Source organism: Lygodium microphyllum, chromosome 15 (genome assembly GCF_053477565.2).
Source record: "Lygodium microphyllum isolate KBCC chromosome 15, Lygodium_microphyllum_v1.1.10, whole genome shotgun sequence".
NCBI lineage: Eukaryota > Viridiplantae > Streptophyta > Polypodiopsida > Schizaeales > Lygodiaceae > Lygodium > Lygodium microphyllum.
Window position 1 is genome coordinate 136,654,478 of NC_141149.1, and position 22,866 is coordinate 136,677,343.

General features: G+C 45.1%; 1 protein-coding gene across 1 annotated transcript in view; it reads right to left on the minus strand.

The window, feature by feature from the left end:
• LOC148025120 (uncharacterized) overlaps nucleotides 1–22,866 on the minus strand; it is a 103,878-nt gene that overhangs the window by 23,061 nt on the left and 57,951 nt on the right. The window contains exons 8-11 of the mRNA XM_087693808.1: nucleotides 3,374–3,612; nucleotides 3,002–3,092; nucleotides 2,647–2,775; nucleotides 2,269–2,422 (exon numbers count right to left, since the gene is read on the minus strand). Coding sequence (XP_087549934.1) covers nucleotides 2,269–2,422; nucleotides 2,647–2,775; nucleotides 3,002–3,092; nucleotides 3,374–3,612 — 613 coding nt within the window. The remainder of the gene's footprint in view (nucleotides 1–2,268; nucleotides 2,423–2,646; nucleotides 2,776–3,001; nucleotides 3,093–3,373; nucleotides 3,613–22,866) is intronic.

The following is a 22,866-nucleotide window of genomic DNA, read 5'->3' on the forward strand; positions in this document are numbered from 1 at the left end:
TGGGGCGGGCTGCGGAGTGCTTTGTTGAGGGGGTATCGCTCGCCCTCCTGCTCCCTGTTGTCGAGGCTGCATCTGAGGAGCTGGCTATGGGCCCCCCTGCCGTCTCCCTCTCTGTCGTCTTTGGACACGTGTGAAGCCGTCAGCATCCACCTGCGGGCATGTCGACGAAGCCGCCTTGGCTCTGAAACGCGTACAATCTGCTGCCTGATGCCCAAAGTCGTGGCAACGCAAGCACTGCCTTGGTTGCCCAATCACAATGACCTGCTGCCTAAAGGAGTGACCTCTTGCCTCAATCTCGAAGAACTTTGGTATACTCTTTGTGTCTTTCACGCCCACTCGTACCTTTGGGACTCTTGCAGCTATCACTGTATCCGCAAAGGAGGCAGGAAGAACTGTGAAGAAGAGCCGTCCAAAGTCCTCCACTAACTAATAGTACTCTACTGCCAGTCCGAGGAAAAGTAAGGTGATTGGATGTCTGAGAAATCTGTTATGAAGTGCAAATGTCTCCACTGTGAAGCCGCTATACCAAGGAACCATGTAAATGACCCCCTTCATGGAGGCATATGGTGCGCTCTCCATTAGCTCACAAGCTGCATCCGCAGAGGTGAGTCGAACCATGAAGATCCCTTGGCCATGAGGACTGCCTCCACAATCTGCGTTGTGCCAATGCGTAGCGTGGAGTGGAGTCAGTCCCACAGCTGGGCCCTCGATGGGGAGTGTCCAATGACCTGACCAAAGATCATTGTTTCTTTCAACTCCAACTCTGTGGTACGGACGACTAAGAGTTGTTCCTCAGAGAGGATGATGCGCAAGGCGTTTGACTTGGGGGCACTCACAGAATGCGCTCGTGTCTGGCCAGAGGTTTCCATTGCGCGTCCCTGCTGAGAACCTACCTATCACGCTGTTGTGCTACCGGAGGGGGGGAGTTGCTACAGGGGGAGGGAGCAAATGGTGGGGTGGGGGGGGGGGGGGTTTTGGAAGGGCAGACGCGCTTCTGGGCCACGGCAAGGCAACAGCCTAGAGGACATCACTAGGTGGAGGCGACGGGCAGGGGGCGGCGGGGGGCAATGGGCATAGGCAGGGATGATGGCCAGGAGGCGAGGGCACATGTGGGTGCGGATCAGGGGGCAGGGGCAGAGGCCACAGGTAGGGGCACAGGCAGGATGATGGCCAGGGGGCGAGGCGACGGGCAGGGTGGGGCGACGGGCCACAGGCGGGGAAAGGGGGGGCACCAGCGAAGGCGACAGGCAGGGCGGGTGTGAGGGAAGGCGGGGGTAGCAAGCGATGCAACGGTAGCAATTAGAAAGAATATACTAAGAGCTGACTGCTCTTTACATATTGGGATTTATACCCCCTTTGCTGCTATTATAGCTGCATCTAGATCATTTAGTGCAGTGTATTGTAAAATCAAACCCTCTCAAGAAGAACTACAAATGAGGGGCAAGGGGTAATTGGATAGTGTTAACCAAACAGCAAAAAACTTCGCATAGCTTTTGAGCATAGGCTTTCATACTCTTGTTAAATTCACGTCAAGTCTTGTTTAAGACATGCAGCCAATAGTGGCTCCCCTTTTAATGCTCTCCTCTCAGCCCTTTCAAGGTGAGTAGATAACTTACTTGTCAAAGCATCTTGGGAGAGCACGACATCTACAAACAACCCATAACTTGGGAGACTTTGTCCTACTAACCAATTGCTTGTTCTGTTACTGCAACTGCTGAGCGTTGCTGCCACATGGAGGGTAACATGCACACAGCACCATCGACAGCAATGACACTAGGAATATACTCATTGAGAAGGAGGAATTAAGGAATTATATGTGGGCATAGCAAGATCACTCTTGTACTAATGGCCAGAAGTCAAGTTTGTATCATCAACATGTTGCTCCCTCTCAACATGATAATCATTTGATGGTGCTGAAGGACAATGTGCTCCCAGTGTCTACTGTCTGGCTCCTAAGCTTGTCACTTTTCAAATCTTGACATGTCTCAATGAATGCTTCTTTATGATTTTCTTGTTCAGTTCAACAAGCATTAGATTGTCCACAATTATTTTTAGTACATGTTCCAGTAAAGATCTTGGGAGCATGTTCAGCAACTGCAAAATAACACTGTGATATGAGTTGATTTCCCTAGTGCATTAAGTTTGCAAGTGTATTTGTGCATGTTGATATGCTTAATGACTAAATCAGGTAAACAAGAAACAAAATGCATGACAAAATCAACTGCAGCTAGAAAGGTTGCAGCATAAAAGAGATGACATCCTCTTTACCTGGGGAAAAATGAGTTACTGCTTTTGGAAACCTGACCACAGCATAATCAATGACTTGAGAGTCCCCAAAATCTGGAATGCATGTGGTAAGATAGTCTTTGACTTTCTCCACAACTTGTTCATCTGACAGGGGTAGAAATTGGTTTGCATGATACTGTCCAATAATCAAATAAGATTATCTTTAAACTGCAATCTCTATATTAATATAAAGATTTTTTGAAGTGATTTAATTCCAAAAGAATGAGGCTGATGATAATGCTTTCATGACTAACAGGAGCACAATCAATACATATCTTATGCTCTCAACTGTTGTAGTGACAAGGCCATGAACTTTCTTGCGTAGGTCAGAATATGAGAAAGTCATAGAGCCATCCTTACAAAGTCTGCCTCCACAACTGTACCCAATTCATCTTTGTACTCGTCATGCAAAGCATTCAAGTCAAAGAAGGTCCATCCAGTTGTATTATCAAATCCAAAACAAGCATTGCTGGGTCTTGGGATTGGCACCTGCAAAGTTATATTACTCATCCATTAAAACATTCTTCACAAAAGTCATGTTTACATATGACCTGGCATTCCATTGCAATCATACACCCTTAAGGATCTTCCCCACCAGAGAACAGAATGCCTACCTTTACACATGAAACCACAAAACGAAAGCCACGAATATACAGACATGACAAATAAATAAACAAGAAATAGAGCCATAGATAGCAGTTGAGGCTTTGTTTACCTTGTGGTCAAGCCACAACCGTACTGCGAGAACATCAACAGTAGAAAGGTTTGCGACATTTAAAAACTCTTTCCTGGTTCTCAAGGTTGAACTGATATGCTCAAACAATGGAACAGCAAAGACACACCAGTGAGTAATTGCAGTTCAGAAGAAGCATTAAGACTTTTGAGAATGTTGTCTACAGATAGTTGTCAAAGAAAAATTTGAAAACTGTTCTTCATTATGCAACAAGTCAGTGAGCTGCTGTATAGGAGATGCATTTAACTTTTTTGAGAAATTTGTCTACACATACGACAAATGGTGACATTAAGAACCTGTTAAAGTGAAACTAAACACTGTTCTTTATTATGCAACAAAACCAACAAATGCTACCTGTTTGGCACTAGACGTTGCAATCCAGATATGCCAACAGAAAATATGACAGCATCAGCAGGCATAATCTCGTCTCCACAAACTACACCCTTAATTTTTCCACTAGCCTCATCCAGGAGGAGGTCCGTGACCCTCCTCTTAGTAAGGAATTGGCATCCACGTTGCTGTATTATATCCACCCAAGGCTTAAAAACTTTTTCACCGACTGTTCCTCGGCACCAAACCACATCAAAGTTTTGCTGCAGGAAAAAAGAGTCAATATTACCCTTTTGAAATGTTATAAATACTCTTTACATTTCAATAAAAAATTTAAGCATAAGATGCACAAAACCCAAATATTTAATATAATCTGCATAACATTTTCATGGCATCCTCTTTCTGGAGAGATTCATTGTCTAATCTTCTTAAATTACAATACCAGCGTAATAATTGAAAAGGCCTGTAGTATATAGTGAACAGCTTGGGTTGCTGTCCTTCTTTCCCTAGGATGCTTCCTATGTCTAGGCTAATAGCACATTATATTTTTTAGGTTTATTTGATACCTATGCTTGTCTGCCTGTTTCTTCTGCCTTCCTCTTGCAACATATTGCTTTACCCTATCAGAACTACTATGATGTCTTCAACAAACTCATCAGCAGAGTGAAAATCTCAACCAAAACCAAATACTTTTCATTTACTAGCTTCAGAGAATGAAAGCAAACACATGAGATATCAAGAAAAGTGGCATAACAATTACACTCGTTGCTCTTCCCACAGATTTTAAATGGTCTGCAAAGGTTTATTTCCACAATGAGTTTAGGCAATTCCTTTAAAATGTAGCATTATCTCTTGTCATGGTTCTAAAGGTACACGTAATTAATACAAAAATCATGGTGTCTTGTGCCACTTGTGCCATGCATTTTGATAGGGAAAGATTTATTTGAAACAGGATTCAAGATCACTTCTAAAGTAGGCCAATAGAAAAATCTCTCATATGCCCCCATAACAGTTTGTATTCCACAATGACCACCAAAATATGGTACATATGATAACCTTTGTTATGCCATCCTTTTTGTTTCCCCAAAAGAGAGAAATTCTATCAATACCCTCACTAGACAATAACCCAAGGCAAAATATGATATAAGCCCTTTGTAGGAGAACCACGTACGACAAAAGATAATAATAAATAGTCCAATACAAGGGCTGAGTGACAAGCCAATTAGAAGGTTTATAACACCAAACCATATGTGACTCTAGATGGAAGAAAGTGCTAGAGTCTCACATATCAAGAAAAGCATCTCACCTCCTCCTCGTGTGCTCAGAGTCACTTTGTGTACTCTCCCCTCTCCCATAGAGATTATGAATAATATTTGACAAGATCCTAGAGAGGGTCTCTATAGATGTGCTTATAGCTCGAATGGCATGGCTACATCTTGCTAGCCATATGAACCAAGGGATATCATTAGCCATAGTTTTTTCCATAGGCTTCCATACGGCAAATGCATACAAGTATGGAAACATGATTGGTGTACAGTTCAACACCTAGAGCTGAACCATATGGGGCCCTAAATTTATGGGTAAAGAAACCAAGAAAATAAAACTTGTACACTTTTTTTAACCTTCAAACTTGGAACTTCAGACCAATGTAATAATCAGAATCACAATGTCACATGCATGAAACATCAAGTTCCAACATGCAAAAAGAAATGACTAGTCAATAATTGTAGTAATAACAAGCCCCAAGAGTCAAGGCAATAGAAGAATGTATGGTACTAAACCAAAAAGATCAATAGAAGGATAAACCCTAAGACTCTATGCAGTAAGCAAGCTGCAACAGACCCCTAGCCCAAGAACAAGTTAGTGTCAAATCTCATGACTCAAGTTGCATCCTCATCCTCATGATCATTGTAATTACTAGCATCATCATCCTCATCACTGTCATCCTCATCTACCTTCACGGGACTCCAAAATATTAAAGTTACTTGAAGCTAGCACCACTCCTGCTTCCTCTAACTCAAGGGCTGAATTGTCCTCTTTTCCCTCTAAGGAGGTGGATTGAGAGTCCAAAGAAGAATCGACCAATCTCACGATTCAAAAGAGAAGAAGCCTCTCATAATCTTGGTGGTATAAGAAAGAATGATATGACACAAAATCTGTCAAAACAAGGGACCCTCCAAACCCAATCTCCCAGATCCTATTGTATGAATAGGTCTCCTATGATAGGTCTAGTGTCTCAAATTGTCCATCACGCAAGTAACCGGGTCAAGAACTATGTATTGTCATCCTATCATAGTGAGCTACTACTCTAATCCTTTGACGTAAATGATAGCTGACCGTTTTATGTCTTGCATGTCTGTCATCATCCACTTTTCTCCCTAATTGTCACACAAGTCACCTCAAGTAGAATGCCTCCTTTGGTCTAAGATATGTCTCTCCACATTTACTTATTGCTTTTGCTAGTAATTGGGATGTGGTGTTGCATGAGCAACACTCTTTGTCTGGTTCTTGTATAAGGATTATGTAGTGTTTTTTAGTGACTGGGTTCCTCATAAATCTAGAGTTATCTTGGCTATTAGATCTTCATTGCAGCCATCCTTGGTTCATCAAGATGTTTGGAGCAGATTCCTAGTTGTGAAGATTATGTATGAGGGGGAGGCTTTGTGGTTGGTGGGAGTGTATGCTCCTAATACTGTTGGAGAATATCGTCAGCTTTGGGAAGATTTGCAGTGTGTTTCTATGGCCTCTCCTAGGGATTGTTATGGATGATTTTAATGTTTTTGTGTCTGTGGATCAGGTGACTTCACCTCACTTGGTTATGAATGGTCCTGAGTGTCACACATGGGATGCACTGGCAGCCTTGTCATTGAAACAAGACCTGTGGTCTTGGTTGCTTCTTGCATACCAATCTCTTCAACATTTGAATATACTTGGACCAAACTAGATAGAATGTACATTTGCTAGAGTGATTCCTTTCTTCTTGTAGTGATTGACATGTACACTGCCTAGCCCCAACCACTATAAAATAGAAGTTGAGCCGGCCACTTCTCTTTAACAATGAATTGAGATCAAAGCTTCGCCACATTTTGGGGAAAAAGAGCCATCTTTCTTCACATGGTTATGGAACTATGTTAGAATTAATCCCAACAACTTTGGCTAGATCATTTTTAACTGCTTATTCACAAGTAAAAAATGCCTTTGGAACATTCTCTCTTTGCATCAAGCAAAACCATGACACAATCTCCTTTTTAGTATTTCGTAAATCATTTTGGAAAATCTTGTGGCTTCTTCTGGCTCTTAGTTTCTAACTCATTGTCAGATATGACGTTTTTAAGGTGTTTGCATCTGAGGTGGATCGGGAGTTTTGCTCTAGCCTTACGAGACTTGGATAGTGGTGGTATTTCAAAGTCTAAATCATCACTCCCATTGTTTCCATATTAGTATTTTCCATCGATGGAGGCATCAAAGGCTGTCTTTTTCATGATTGGGTAAGAGTATTTTAGAGGCAGAAACCAACTTTGTAGGTTGATATCCCATTTCTTCATAGTCTAATACCTCTAAGTGATCCAGCCAGTCTAGTTCTGATTTAAGTCCCACTACACCTGCATCAATGAGCAAACGTTCTATCTGCTAGGTCTTTGGGTCAATTGAGATCTACTCTATCATTCAGCCATTGGTATTGTAGTCGACTAAGTCAGTATCAACATCATTTTTGTTTTTGTCATCCATAGGTTCTTTCTCCTGAAGTTCACTTTTTTCCTCGATGTCAACCCCCTACTCACGCATTAGGGAGACAAAGAGGTTGTTGTGATAATCAAATAGGACTTGGTAGAGATTATTAGTCCATTGCTAGGTGGGACTATTAAGTAACTCCTCAAAGATTAGGAGGTGAACTTAGGGTTTGCCGCACAAACACAAGTGCCTCGCTCAACAACTTGCACAATTCAAGTCTATTCATTGGAATCAAATAACCTTTGGTGAGAACTTGCAGCACTCAATCAAGGGACCATCATAAAGAGAGGCACTGAGACACTCTAATTGAGGGTTGAACATTTGGATGGTATAGTCTTTTGCTTCTCGTTGACCCAGGTGTTCATGAGATTCTTGGTATTTAGGTTCCTCCATGAACAATAATTCTAGACTAGCAAGTATGTGCATCCAATCTTGCTCGTCTTCAATGGATGGTATGTAGTTTGTGAGAGACTCTTGGATGCCGAACAATTAGCATCTGCTCATAGTATGCTAGAAATTGCATCTAGGTCTATTGAAGATGTTTTCCAAGTCTCAATTTCTATTCGTACTACATCCTTCCTATTCCCCAAGAAGACTAGACCATTTCCCCAGTCCTCAACGAGTTGTGTGTTTGAGCGGATATTGAATCCAAGTTGACACGGATGCCTAGCTGGTTGAGTGCCACTGCTCTATCCAAAGGGACACCAACAAAAGATGAGGTTGCATGATCATGTACTTCTGTAGGCTGTGTGGCAATACTAGTGGTATGTGCCATACTCGATCATGTAGTAGTGAAAAAGTCAGTGACTGCTCTCTATCTATGCGAGCCGAGCTATGGGGGTCTCCTACTTCGTAGAATAGCTACTTTGCGCCTTTGGAGCTCCAAGATGAAGAAACCCAAGCATCTCTAATCCTCAAACTGCATGATTCATGACCCTCTCGAAACAAATAGTGGTATTTGCCTCGTATATCATAATGTACCGTGCATCGGCGACTGTAGTGTTCCTCTATCTCTGGCTCTCTATCGCATAGTGGGCATATGCGTTCCTCTGTTTGTATGCCCTCCCATTTGCATGTCTCAATTCTCACATGGTGGGATGAGGTACGGATTCGACCAATAATTGTGCGCAATCCTTGAGGCAACTATGTATCCATGTAACTGGGTCAGGTGATGAAACCATCCTCAGATACCTGAAGGAAGTGGGTCTGGCAGTGTGCCATCCTCGTGCCATGTGGGGTGGGGGGTCGGATCCAAGTCTTCTCCGTATCTAGCCTCAATATGTCTACTCTGATCAGCTTAGGTCAAGTGTAGGGCAATTCAGGCTATAGTCAAAGGGGGCCCATATAAACTCATTCATGTACCCATTTGAGCATACCAACAATGTCTGTCACCATCTGCTGCTAGTTGTCTAGAAGAGGCTAGGGCTAGCCATGGGCATCTATCTTGGGGGAGATCCCATAGTCTATGGATGAAAGTCATTGCTGCCTAGACCAAGGCCTCAACCACTATGGGTGATTCTCCCAACTTAGCTCTAATAATCTCATGTGGGGTCGAGCTATTCGCTCATATCATATGTGAGATCATCATGATTGGTGGTCTTTCCATATGATCCCATCTGTCATAGTATTCCTTCTTTGGTCCATCCTAGTCTCCCAAAGGTTGTCTCCTCGTGTGGAAGAGACTTGAACCCCAAATAGCTGCCCCATATGGGAGTGTGGGTGTAACCAAGGTGTCAAAAAGCCACAGTTTTGTGCATGGTTCATGAAACTGTCTGTGAGCACATTGCCTCTCCAATGCACCTAAGACTGCATATGCTTTTGCCAAACGAGCCTCTAATGTCCCTCTCTAAGAGAATTGTGGTCCCTTCAATGTGACCCCCAAATAAACATACTGCTTGACCATCTCCACCAACTCTCCATCGAAAGTAAACTGGTGCTCAGCTCTCGTCACCCAAGCAGCTGAAGTGTTAAATACCATAACTTTAGTTTTCCCAAGGTTCACCTTAAGGTCTCTATCTCTGCAAAAATCTGATAATGCATCCAAGTGTCTATTTAGTCTCTCAGGTGAGTTGGATATAAGTACAGTATCATTTGCATAAGGCAGTAATGGTAGCAACACTCCAGCTAACTAGTGGTTCCACCACTTCTGTCCACATATTCTAAAATTTCATCTATGTACAACCCAAGTAGTGTCGGTGAAAGTGGGCAGCCTTGTTTTATCCCAATGGTGCTATTGACTATATCTGAGATTCCCTCAGGTGTCCATACTCTGCCTATCATTGTCTCATACAAGGCATAGATACTCCATTGTATCTCTACGGGCACATCAATGTCTTGCATTGTGCTCATGAGTCTAGCATGTGGCACTGTGTCAAAGCCTTGCGAAAGTCCACAAAATAGTAGATCTTTTTCTTGAATGCCTTGCCTTCTTCGATGATTGCATTCAATGTAAAGATATAGTCTAGAGTTGTATATCCCCTCCTGAAGCCAGCCTGGCCTTTTGATCTCAGGCCATGCATCTCAACCCATTCACTCAATGTTTGTTCCACAATAGAGCCATGTATTTTGGCTAGCCTATGTCCAATCATGATAGTTCTATAGTTACTAAGTAGCGCAGGGTCTCCAATCTTAAAGCGCGGCACAATAGTATGGTCTGACCAACTGGTTGGAAATCCTTCACAGACTGCCCTATTAAAGATGTGATCCAACGCTGGTGCCAAGATATCACAAATATGAGTGAAGTGTTCTACTACTAAACAATCATGATCTTGAGCTTTTCCATTTTTCAGTTTACATATGACATTCCTCTCTCTTTTTTTTCTGTGAGAAATCTGTAATTTTCTGGTCTTGAGGTTGAGGGAAGTGGCATAGGCTCTTGGCCAGGAACATCATAGAGTGTGCAAGCATTTTCACTCCAATCATCCGGTCTAGTAATCTGTATAGGTGACTGGCTCTCATGCATCCTTTTCCTTTCTTGGTGTCCTGTCCCAAGAACATGGAATACATTTTTGTTTCTAGTCTGCTCAGGTATTCCTGCTTCTTTTTGCGTACCAATCAACTGAAGAGTGTCCGGGCATGCTTGTGTGTACATGTGTACAATCGTCTAAAGAGTGTCCGAGCATGCTTGTGTGTACATGTCTGGAGAGAGAGAGAGAGAGAGAGAGAGCTGGCCATGTGGGACGAGTGCAACGCTTGCTATTATGGAAAAATTCTTCTATGATTTCAGCTGGCCTCATTATTGGAGAGGTGGTTGCTCCATGCATAGACACTGTTTGCTCCACCACTATTGTACCATCTTCATGATCCCCTTCCTTCGTTCCTAGAGATTGTTGCTTGATAGCTTTTTAGAGAGCTTTTGTTCATGCATTGTGTTCTCATTAGCCTTTTGGCTTCATGCCGCTCAGTCCCAGCTCCTGGTAATCAGTGTCGACCTAATCTGACATCCATGCTCTGCATCTGACAGCGAGGTGTGGTGATCTGCTCTAATCCGGGTAAGACAAGAGTGAGTGACAGAGATTGTGGAAGGTCTGTTTAATCTGAACAACAGAGTTTAGATTGGGGCTGTGGTCCCGACATACAATGGCCTACTGAAGGAGACAGGTTCAGTTCTGTTCTGTGAAAGACAGCCACAGTTGGTTTCATCTATGTAATCAGCAAAAACCTTGGATATGGCGAATTTGCAGGAATCTAATGGTATTGGCATGGCCTTTCTAGACCAGCATATTGGAAATGGGGAAGATAAAAACCTGCTGGCAGAATGAGATGGTGATTCATCAGCTGAAGATTCTGGGCAGTTAATGGAAGGGGACAAGATGGGCAAACATCGCAAGATGTTGGTCAAAGAACCGGACTTGTGTGCCCTGAATTTTCCTCAGAAAAAGGCTCAGGCCTCATGCTCTTAGACTAATGAGTCTTTTCAGTTTATGCTGGCCTCTGCCAATCATCTGATGTCGGAATATGCTCAAGCTAATGAGGGTAAAGCGAGTTATTTACGACAACGGGAACATGTAGTTGTTGTTATGGGTGCTGATCTGGTTCTACAGCAGATTGCTGCCTTCCATGAGAGGGGTGCCATCTTTTATTTTATGGGAAGGACCCCATTGATCATTAGTATCCGTGCATGGTTGCTGTCAATGCTTGCCAATGTGGAGATGTGTGAGGATGATGTTTTAAGGCAAGGTCACGCATCCCTTGTGGAAGAGATCTATGATGGCCCGAGGGGTTTTTTTTGAGGTCCTCTTCTACTCCCCGGAAGTGCATGCTCATATTATGCAATGTATCCCGTTGTTCATGGATGGTCAGTTAGTCCATATGGTTCCTTGGAGGCCTATGGCCGAATTTCAGGAGATACTCAAGTAGGCATGCCCAATTTGGATCGAGGTGGTTGATTTTCCTGCCCGTCTTTGGCAACTTCTTCCCTTCGTTTTGAGATCTCTTGGTGAGGTGTTGGTGGAACCTTGGTTGGCCTCTCGTAACAGGAATTGGGCATGCATGCTTTGGGATACAGGGAAACCTCGCTTGACTAAAGTTCATTTTCAGGTTCCGGGGTCGCAAACTTTGACCTATGAGCTCAAATGGGGCACATTTGCTGGACATTGTTTCAGGTGTGGGCAATTGCGACATTTCATTTCAAAATGTGATAGAAGCCAGGAGGTAATGCAACCATCTTTGGATCATGATTTGGATATGCATGACCATCTTCCCTAGCAAATGGCTCAACAACTTGAAGCCGCTTCTGAGCATATTGTCCAGCAGGGACAAGCAGATGGAAAGAAGGCTGCTTCTCAAGCTGGAAATCAGTGTGCATCGCCCTCGGTGGGTCAGAACTTGTCTCCTCAGGATAACTCCTGGGTTACAATGGTTCACTGTAATGCTAGACAGGAGCCTCGGTCTGCTCATGTTCACTCAGTTCCCCAGACTATTACTCAGACGTTTCAACGCCGAGGTAGGGGATTCTATATGAAACCTCAATCTGTAGTTGGTGTTAATGAAAAAAGGGTTTGATACTACTTTGCACTTTGATTCGAGAGGGAGAATGGTGCCTCCTCGTGATGTTTTCTATGCCTAGCAACATCAGTTTCCTTCTCGTACTTCGATTGCTAGTTTGCAAAGGGCAGATCTAGTTGATGTGATTCGAAGCGAGATGGAAAGATTTCAAGCAGCCAAAGCTATTGATGTTAAAGGGAAAGGGAAGGTGGGAATTCAGTAGTTTTTCTTTTCTGTAATCCATTATGAGAATTGCGTTATGGAACATTAAAGGTATCTCTTCGGGAGATGAGCAGTATCGGTTGTGGAAAGTTGTGTTAGTTGGCAATTGGGATGTTCTTTGTGCTGTGGAGCGTAAACAGCATGCTTTGGCAGGATCATCTTATGTATATAAGGATTATTCTGTTTTCTTTAGTGGGTGTGTTCCACATAAATCAGGAGTAATGTTGGCTGTCAGATCTTCCTTGCAACCATCTTTGATTTCTTAGGATCATTGTGGTAAATTCATGATTTTGGAAAGCCTATATGAGGGAGAAGTTTTATGGCTGGTGGGTGTGTATGCTCCTACTGCTTGTGAACGCTGTCAGCTTTGGGATGACTTGCATTGCCTTGCCATGGCCCATCAAGGCTTTATAATGGGTGATTTCAATGCCTGTACATCTCTGGATCAAATGACTTCTCAACACTTGGTTATGGATGGTCCTAAGCGACAGGTGTAGGATGCTTTTGCAGCTGAGTCTTTGAAACAGGACATGTGGTCTTGGTTGCATCCCTCACACTCACGATATACTTATCGTTCTCTTCAACATCCAAACTCATGGGCCAGGCTGCATAGGATTTATGTTTGTCAAAGTGATTCATTTCTCCCTGTAGTCATTGATATGTGGATTGAGCAAAAGCATGTCTTGTCTGATCACTATCATTTGATCTTGGAAATGACATAACGACCTGCTCATGCCTATAAGTCTCTCCTAGCTCGCTTGCCTCTTCGTTTCAATCAATCCTTTCTCCTGCAAAATCAGTTTCTCGAATGTATGCAGCTAATAATTGATTCCTTTTGTTATAGGGTCCTATAAAAAGTAACAGAAGTATGGCCTGTTTTTAGGGATAATGCGTGTATGTTATCCCGACAGTATGGTATTCAGCATGCTTCCATTCTACGCGTTGAATTGCTACATGCACAATTTTTGTTGGCCCATTCGTTGTCTTTATGTCAGTTGGGGGATGCCACTGATGACTTGCTTACATGCATTGAATGGTTGAAAGGCCGAGTTCAATCTTTACACGAACAAGAATATGCTAAATACAAATTGCTGTCTAGAGCAGAAGCTTTGCATGATAACAATTGTCAATCTCACCAATTCTTTGCTCGATTACATTAGAAATATGCCTGGGAAAATATTGTGCGTCTGAAGAATGAGCAAGGTGTTATGGTGACAGAACCTACATCCATCATTCAGATGTGTGCAGATTTTTATAAATCATTGTTGGGCCCTCCAGAGTTTCTGTCTGATGCTGTACACTCTGCTTGCAGATACATTTGTGATCTGGTTAGTAATCAGGTTCAGCCAGAATGGATAACCTTAATGGAGACGGATATTTCAAAGGATGAAGTGGAAGAGGTATTGTCCCATTTGCCTAAAAGAAAAAGCCTTGGTTGGGACGCGCTTCCTAATGAGTTGTTTTCAACCAATGTTGAGAAACTTAAGGATCCGTCGGCTCACCTATGTCACCAAGTTTGGAATTTCGATGTCATGCCTTCAGACTGGAAGATTGCAATCATTCAGCTATTGCCCAAGGTTCCCTCTCCTACTTCTTTGAAACAATGGAGACCCATTTCTGTTATGGGCTCTTTATACAAAATCTTTTCAAAAATCATTGCCAACAGATTGAAGAAAGTTTTTCCGCATTTGGTTCATCCACACCAATACGGTTTCATTAAGGGTTGGAATATAATGCATAACATTTTGAATGTTCAACTGGGGATTGACTTTGCAAAAGCTTTAAGCCAAAAGGTGGTCATGCTTCAGCTTGATATTGAAAAGGCATTTGATCATGTAAGCTGGTCTTTTTTAAGACAGCTAATGTTCACCATGGGTTTTGGGCCGCATATGATTTCTCTGGTGGATACTATTGGTCAGGGGGCAGTGGCCCGTATTGCTCTCAATGGAGGGATCACTGATGAAATTACCTTAACCATTCTCTTCGACAAGGCTGCCCTCTCAGTCCTTTGTTGTTTGCATTAGTTACTCACCTGATGCTTTCTTTGTTGGATAAGTTGGCCAATAAAGGTGAGATAGTTGGTTTGTCTCTTCGCAGTGGGGCCCAACTTGTGGGTCAATCTTTGGCAAATGGTTCCTTTATGTTCCTTAAGGCTGATCGCTTGAATGTTAATCAGAAAATGGTCCCGTGGAAACTTTTTGCCATGGCATCGGGACTTCATATTAATGCTAAAAAATCTACTCTGCTCTCTTGTATGGAAAATGATTTGCAGGCTTTGAGTTGGAATGGTATTGTGATTCCTAAGGCGAATATAACTAGACACATGGGATATCCTATTGGGGTGGAGATAGCTCCTCATGCCTTGTTGGATTGGATGGCATCTCGTATTTATGATCGGTTTATGTACTAGAAGTCACAAGGCTGGCATCTCCATGTGAGACTTAAAGTTGCACAATGCATTATGATCAACATGATTTCGTTTTTCTTGCCACTGCTTCCTTGGACTAAGAAGTCCCTACTGGATTCGGTTCAACCTACCCGATTCATGTTATGGAAGAAGAAAGGAAATCGCTTGGGTCAGGTATGGATTTCATGGCAACATGTGACTACTCCTAAAAGGATGGGGGAAGCAGCTCTCTTGGATGTTAATTTACATATGACCGCTTTGAGGTTGTGTACAGACTCATCCCTGGATAGATATAGCAAAAATTTTTCTAGAAAAGTCTGGCATTTCTCATGGTAGCACAGTTATTCATGCTTCTTGGTGGCATGTGCTTAACTCCACAAGATGTATTAAGGTCTCCCAGTCTTTTCTCTTTTCCCATATGATAGCATCTTGGCAAACAATGCTACGTTTTTCGGTTTGGTAGCCCCCGGATTCTTGCAAGGAGGAGAATTCCCTGCTAGGCGAGGTACTAGCATTCTCTAGGTTGTTGGGCTGGCCTGATAAAGATCTGTAGAGAGACAAGTTTAACCAGATGGCTCGTTTGGGGTTGCAATCAGTCCAAGATGAAGTCATTCCTGGCCAGGCCTGTCTTTATTCCTTTCGGTGTATTCGTCAGCACTTTTGAGTGAGTAGAGGGTATCATGTTATTTGGACGGCCATGGACGATAGACTTACGAGCTACTATCCTTTGCCTACATTACAGCTTTTGTCTCCTTGGCGTGATTGGATATTTGTGATTCCTGATGATTTCGAGAAAAGGTCAACCAATCAGATATATCATTAGATGGTAGAGGCCAAGAGATGGGTCATGAATAAGGCAAATAAAGTATGGCATATTCGGAAAACAAAAAGAAGTGGGAAGACAAATTCATCCAGCTCCAGACATCTAAGGTTTCGTATCACGGAAAAGTGTTTATATGGAGGCTGCTTATTGGCACTCTTTCTACTGGGAATGTGCTGCAAGCTCGTAAGATCTCTACTGGGTGATGAATATTCTGTACTACATGTGATGAAACAGTGCTTCATCCTTTTGTCTCCTACCCTATTGCAAGACAGATTTGGAGTTTTATTTTCCGTGTCTAGTCCTCATTGACTCAACACCGGATTTCAGCTCGTTCATGGATTTTGGGGAAGATGCCCTCCATGACCTCTTTGAGTTCACATTATCCCTGCCTTTTCCATTTCCTTAGATGGACAGCCTTGTGGCATATTTGGCGTACTCGGAATGCCTTCATTTTTGATTCAGTATCTGGTATTCATGGTCATGTGGCCCAAATCCGGGGTTTAGTGTTATGGCAAATCACCTCTATGGTGTTTGCTGATTTGGTTCTTCCTGATATTGCTGCTCCCTGGCTGGACACTGTTCGCTCCACACTAGCTATACTTTCAGTGTGACATTTCTGTGTTAGAGTCTGTGTAGACTTTCCTTTATGTCTGTTATTTTCTGTTATTTCTAAAGCTGACCTGATGGTCTTATGTAAAATATTTACTACTTAATTCAATTATCTTCACAAAAAGAGAGAGAGAGAGAGAGAGGTTATGATGGTTATTTGTATGTTGACCTGATGGTCTCATGTAAATATTTACTACTTAATTCAATTATCTTTATGAAAGAGAGAGAGAGAGAGAGAGAGAGAGAGAGAGAGAGAGAGATCTCCAATGGGAATTACTTCCTTTGCACTACTAGTGTGGATGCTTCTCATCACAGCTTTATTTTATGCCCTTTAGCCGAGAAAATCTAGACCCTCTTGTTAGACATTTGGAGAGATGTGGTTGGCCCATTGCTATGCCCCTTTGATTGGATCTTTGCTGCGTCAAAATATCTCTCACTCCGGCATAGCCACATATGAAGATCTTGTTTCATTTTTTGAGATTTTGGGGATTTCGGCACATTTGGGTCACTCAAAACACATTTGTTTTTGACTCAGTTGTTGGTGTTCAAAGACATGTTGCTAAAGTCAAGGGTCTTCTACATGGGCAATTAGATGCCATTCAGCAAGCGGATCTTCTCCCGAGGGAGGATTTAGCTCCTTGGCATACGGCAATTTCCTTTTTTTTTCCATGACATTTTATACTCCTTTTGTTTTTTGTATGTGAATATGATATAATATGATTATTCATTATGAGACACACACACACACACAGGATTGGTTAAGTGGAACACTTGGTGACTAGAAGGTCTTGGGTTCAACTCCTACATTCTGCCTGGCCATTGAGTATAGGTGTAGAAAAATAGAGATTTAAACCCGGGTCAGTGGGTTAATAAAATAAGTGGCTTACCACTAGGGTAACCCCTTGATTACGAGAGAGAGAGAGAGGGAGAGAGAGAGTTCACAGGAAAAAAAAAAGGATTGAGAGAGAGCAGCACACTGAAGTGAGGTTGCAACAACACTAACCTGCCTTCCTGTGTGCCCTATAACAGTGCAGAGTCTCAGAGACTTGGGACAATCGCTGGAGACAGGTGCACAGTCCTGGAATGATGGCTGCACAGGACTGAAATCAGACAAGGCAGATCATTACAACTGCTGCAAACTGTTCCATGACAAGGGAGAAGTTCATGTCTTCTGCAAGCAATACAGTCATGCAGATTTGCAGCCAAGGGCAGCATTTCTTACAGATGGTGATTTTAGTCTCCATGCAGGCAACCAGGATGAGATGGTGACCTGCTGTTAGTATGCAGGGTTTGGCCTACAGAGACTCAGTGCCTGGGCTGCAACATGATTGTACCTGGATGTGAATGCACAGGCACACAGCCATATTGTGAAGGGGTATGCTGTCTTTTCAGATCTGTTTTTGCATAGACAGGGCAGATAATACATGCAGGCGTACACACTGTCAGGTGAAAGGTAAGCTGGGCCACTGATTTGGAAGAGATGCAGGCGTCTAGTGGTATTGATGTGGATTTCCTTGATCAGCATCTTGGGCAAGGGGATGAAAAATAATTGGCAGATCTGATGTTTGACTTGGCTGAGGACTTTTTTGAGCTGGTGGAAGGGGATGAGATAGAAAAATGCTGCAAGCTGACAGTTGATGCTCTGGTTTCAGGTGTTCTGGAGATGCCTCAGCAGGGTGTCTGTATTCCTCACTCACAGCCAAATGAGTCTTTACAGTATATGCTTGCAAATGCTAACAATCTCATGAATGACTATGTGCATGCTAATGAAGGTAAAGCAAACTCTGCACCAGATGGTGATTGTGTGGTGTCTGTTTTGGGAACATATACAGTGTTGCAGTAGATTGCTGCCTTTCATGAGAGGGCAGCCATCTTTTATTTCATGGGAAGGACTCCCTTGATTACTCATATCAAAGCATGGCTGCAGTCAATGCTCTTGAATGATGATGTGCATCAGAATGATGTTAATGTGCAAGTGCAGGCCCCTTTTGTGGAGCATTAGAATGATGTTAATGGGCAAGTGCAGGCCCCTCTCATGGAGGAGATCTATAATGGCCCGAAGGGGTTTTTTGAGGTCCTCTTTTGTACCTTTTTTTTTATTTGCAAATAAAATGTGGCTAATTATACTACTTCAGAAAAAACCTGGAATACAAGGAAGTGTTCATGCTCAATAGACTAGCTGGAGCTGATCAGAGTCAGATATATCAAGTATACAAGCCTCTTAGGGCGGTCTAGGGGGGATGGGGGAAAGAAGCCATGGAGGGGGGGTGTATTGCCATCTAGGGCTGCCTGCCTACATCACAAAAAACAGGTCCTTGCCACCCCAAGTGCGCACAAATGAGATCGGAGCTCCTGCAGAGCTCAAGACTCGCCCTGCACCTGGTCCCATCAGCCGCGGAGGGAGTAGAGGATGGAGGTCTAGAGCTCTGCTAAAGTCGCATGTACTGAAAGTCTCTCCCCACCAAAAACCTCCTGACACCGCACCTTCCAGATATGCCATCTAGTAAGACTCCCTATGATCTCCCATACCTCAGAGCCGTCTACTGTGGGCTCCAGTACCTGGCGGATGGGTAGAGCCTCCAAACTGACCACTGCACACGACCCTGACTCAATAATGAATATTGTGTCCTGCAACCCAGCCTCATACAAAAGGTGACCGCCCTGACTGACTGCCTACCAACAGAAAGCTCCCCGTGAGATATATCCAAGACTGGGTGCTATACAGCGCAGAATGTGGCATGCTCCTCTCCATACGAGTTGCGCCGCCTCACACGACCAAAGGCACTGCTTTGGGGACTCCAGAGGCTGTTGTGTGCAACGTTTACAACCTCTCTCCTTCTACATCTAGGCTAACCAACTCCCCACCACCAAGCCTCCATGTGCCACCAGCCATAGGAAATACGATACCCTCCTTGGCCTCCAGCTATTCCATAGGCGGTGCCAGAAGGTCCGTCAGAAAGCCTCCGTGATGCTGTGCTCCGCCCAATGCCTGCTACGCAACGGCACCCAATCCATGTCCTCCTCCATTAGTACGTGTCTGCCAATCCTGGCTGTATACTCCAGGAACCTTGGTGGCTTCTTGGCGACCGCAGTGGCCGGCCATAGCCACTCTCCCGGATCCCACTCCAACTCATCCAATGGCCTGCCCTCCCAAATCCAAAGGCGCCACTCCCTGAGCTCCTCCCAAAAGACATAAGGGTCCAACTACCATGTCTTCCCCTGAAGGCCAACCACTCGAATCCTCCTCCATCGAAGGACAACTATCCCTCATCCTGCTGCCCTCTGTCAAGGGCCAGACGCCCCCCCTCCTGTACGATGAAGAAAATCCCACATGGGGCATGTCCCACTCTACCTGCTACCTGTAGGGGGATACCTACTGGTGAAAACCTGGCCACCCATACCTCCACGGGCTCTACTGGCTCTCGTCTCAAGGGGGCAAGCCACTCCTGAGGTATTGCTACGTCTATCTCCCTTCTCCTCAACTCAACTCCTCTCTGGCAACCTGATGCCCGGTGCAACACCTCATCGTCCATCATCTTGTACACCTTCCGCCATGTTCTAATGGTACGAGCCAGGCCGGCCTCCCACCCGCAGCCCACTGGATGTGGGGGCACTCGCCAATCTGTAACCCCTCCCGATCTCTGACCTGGGGATTCCAAATCACCGGTTGGCCGTCTATCTCCTCTCGGCAGCCTTGCAAGTTCTGGATTAGGGCCTTACGGAGGCCCTGCCACACACGAAGCAAACTGCGTGTAGAAAGGGGGATCTGGGGGGGTGATCTGGGCTGTCGTGATGATCCATCTCAAGGACGGCTTCCAATCACTGCCGAGCCTCGGTCTACACTCCTGGAGACCCTCCTGCAATAGGTTCTTCCAGGTCTACCCTCTTGGTTTGAGGCCGCGAACTACTAGCTTGCCCAAGAGGGCCATACTTTGGTGCTCTGGATCTATGATCCACAGCCCTCCCTCTGACCGATGCCGGATGATGGTCGCCCACGCCACCTTAGCTCGGTGGAGCCATCTGACCTAGCCCAGAGGAAGTTCCGCACTAGGTGGCGAGGCTATACTACACAGGATGAGGTGAAGCACTAACAAGAGGCAGTGTACCAAGCCGTCGCTAGGAGGACCTAGTTAACCACCAGGGCTCGGCCTGCTAGGGAAAGGCGAGCAGTACTCTAGTAGGTTAGCTTCCTCCGAATCGAATCGAGGACTAGAAGAAACTGCTGGGTGGGAGTGATGTTGAGTCCCACCTGGAATCCTAGGTAATGGACGGTCTGTCCTCAACACACCCATCTTAATCCCAAGTGAACGCCCAGAGTCCGGGTCTATGAGGAACCAACCAACTTTCGCCAGTTGCTTTTCGCTCCCACTGCAATAGAAAACACCTCGAGAGCCAGTCTCACTCTTTCCAGCATCAACTCATCGTCCTCTACGTAGAGTGCTGTATCATCTGCATACTTTCAGTCTAACAGCTTCGTCTCCTCTCTCATTGGAAGTCGAAGGCCGTGTAACCCGCTCACACATGACCTGAGGAAGTGAAACATCGCCTCTGCAAAGAGTAGGAATAGGTACAGGGCCAAGTGGCAGCCCTGTCAAACCAATCTCTCCAGTCGAAACTCCTCCCCTCGCCTACTACGTATGAGAACCCTGCTGGTGGCCGATCTATAAAGTGTTGAGACTCCACAAATCCATGCCTGGGGGAAGCCCAACCTCACCATAGTGCCCTCTAAGAAGTCCCAGTCCACCCTGTCATAGGCTTTCTCAAAATCCAGGAGTAGTACAACCAATCCCTGACCACTGTGTTGGGCCCACTCAGTCGCCTCAAAGAAGGTGAAGACATTGTCAAGGATGCTCCTATCCTGGACAAAGCATGTCTGTGTGCCATGAATGATGTCCGAAAGCACTAGGCGGAGTCGCCTACCAATCATCTTTGCCAGTGCCTTATAGGTCACTGAAACAAGGTGATCGGTCTCCACTGGGATAGCTCCAACCAGTCTCCCTCTTTGGGGAGGAGATTAATAAGACCTGCCGAAAGACTCCCTGGCATCCGTCCAAAAGTGAAAATCTCTTGGAAGGCCAGCAGTAAGGGGTCCTTCACCACTTCCCAATAGGTAGTGAAGAAGGCCTTGGAGAGGCCATCCTCTCCCAGGCAATTCTGCCCATCCTGTGTATGGAAAGCCTCCTCTAGTTCCTTCTCTGCGAAGGGGGCTAGGAGGGAGCGCCCCATCTCCTCTATGACGAGGGACGAGATGTAATCTAAGATCTGCTGTCTACATCAATGTCCTCTAGCTGAAGTTGTCTCCTGCTGGAGAAGGCGCTTGTAGTAATCGGTGGCAAACTCCATCACCTCGTCTGGGCTAGAACGAGTCCTCTCATACTGATCCCGAAGTCTACGTATCTGCTCTCCTGAGATATGGGGCTGGTGCACCTGGAAAAATTCCCTGTATATTGTGTCTCCTTTCCGTGCCCAGAAGGCTGTTGAGGAACGGAAAGAGAGCTTTGAGCACCTGTCCTCTAGGCCGGCAATGGTTGCTCATGCGCACACCTCCTATGTGTGGAGGATGGGATCCCTTGGTGCCTCCTGTAGTAATCTTTGCGTGGCTGGTAGATCCCGCCGGAGTGCTCTCTCCTCCTCCCAGCTCTGCTACCTAGCCTGTAAGGCTACCTCCTTGCAGATACTACTCGACTCAGCTAGGACCTTTGCAACTTGCTCTGCGATTCGGTCCCTCCTGCCCCACTCCCTAGTCCAAATCTGCTCAATCTGTCTCTTCACCTTCTCTCTCCTCTAGATCGAGCTAGGAATCCGACAGGATCCTGTATCTAGCAAATGGTGGGGGGTCCAGTGTCAAGAGAACCGGGTAGTGATTGAACAAAGTGGTACCTGCCAACTGCCCTACCTCGCCTCCACGAGAGCATCCCCACTCTCCCACATAGAACCTGTCCAGCCGCTCCCAGCAAGACTCCACCCAGCCGCCTGTATTCCCAAGAGAAGTCCAGCAATCTCTCCCTCCTGTGGAAAGCTGGCTCTCTCCAAGCATCGTGTGCTCCTACTGCCAATAAGAAGACCTCCCATGCCTCTTGCTCCTCCCCAGCCATGCCCTGGTAGTTTCTGCCTTTGCCCTACTGGTCCTCTAAGGCCTCCAGGTTGTTGAAGTCTCCTTCAACAATCCAAGAGTCCACCTCTCGGTTGGTACATAGGCGGTAAGGCTCGGGCCAATGGAGGTGCATACGCCTCCACTCCTTCCATGGGCACCGATGGCATGTTGCCAGTAAGTGTGTGAACTACTCGGGAGTACCTTTCCTACCCACTTGGCCTGAACGGGAGTGAGCTTGTGCTCTTGTATGAGTAAAATGTCAATCTGTCGGGCAAGGGCAAACTGCAGCTCCTGCCGAACAATCAACTTCCTGGAACCACGTGCTCCACTATAGTGGAGGCTATTCACATTCCAGGATGCAAGATGTAGACTCATGGGATACCTGTGACTGACCGAAAAAACATCTGTTTGGTGCGGAAGCTGTTGACGACGAGGAGCTATGAGGCATGCGAATGCGCTTCGTTGCCGGCCTAGACGGTGAGTTCCATTCCCCCATGGTAGCCCTCGGACCATGGGGGTGATGGATGCTTCTAGTGGTACCACCAAGGCATCTATCAACCAAGTTGAGAGGCGAGACTCTATGCACTGGTAGAAACGGGCCGCCTATGCCAAGGGCCACTCGATCACATCCATCGGGGCTCTCC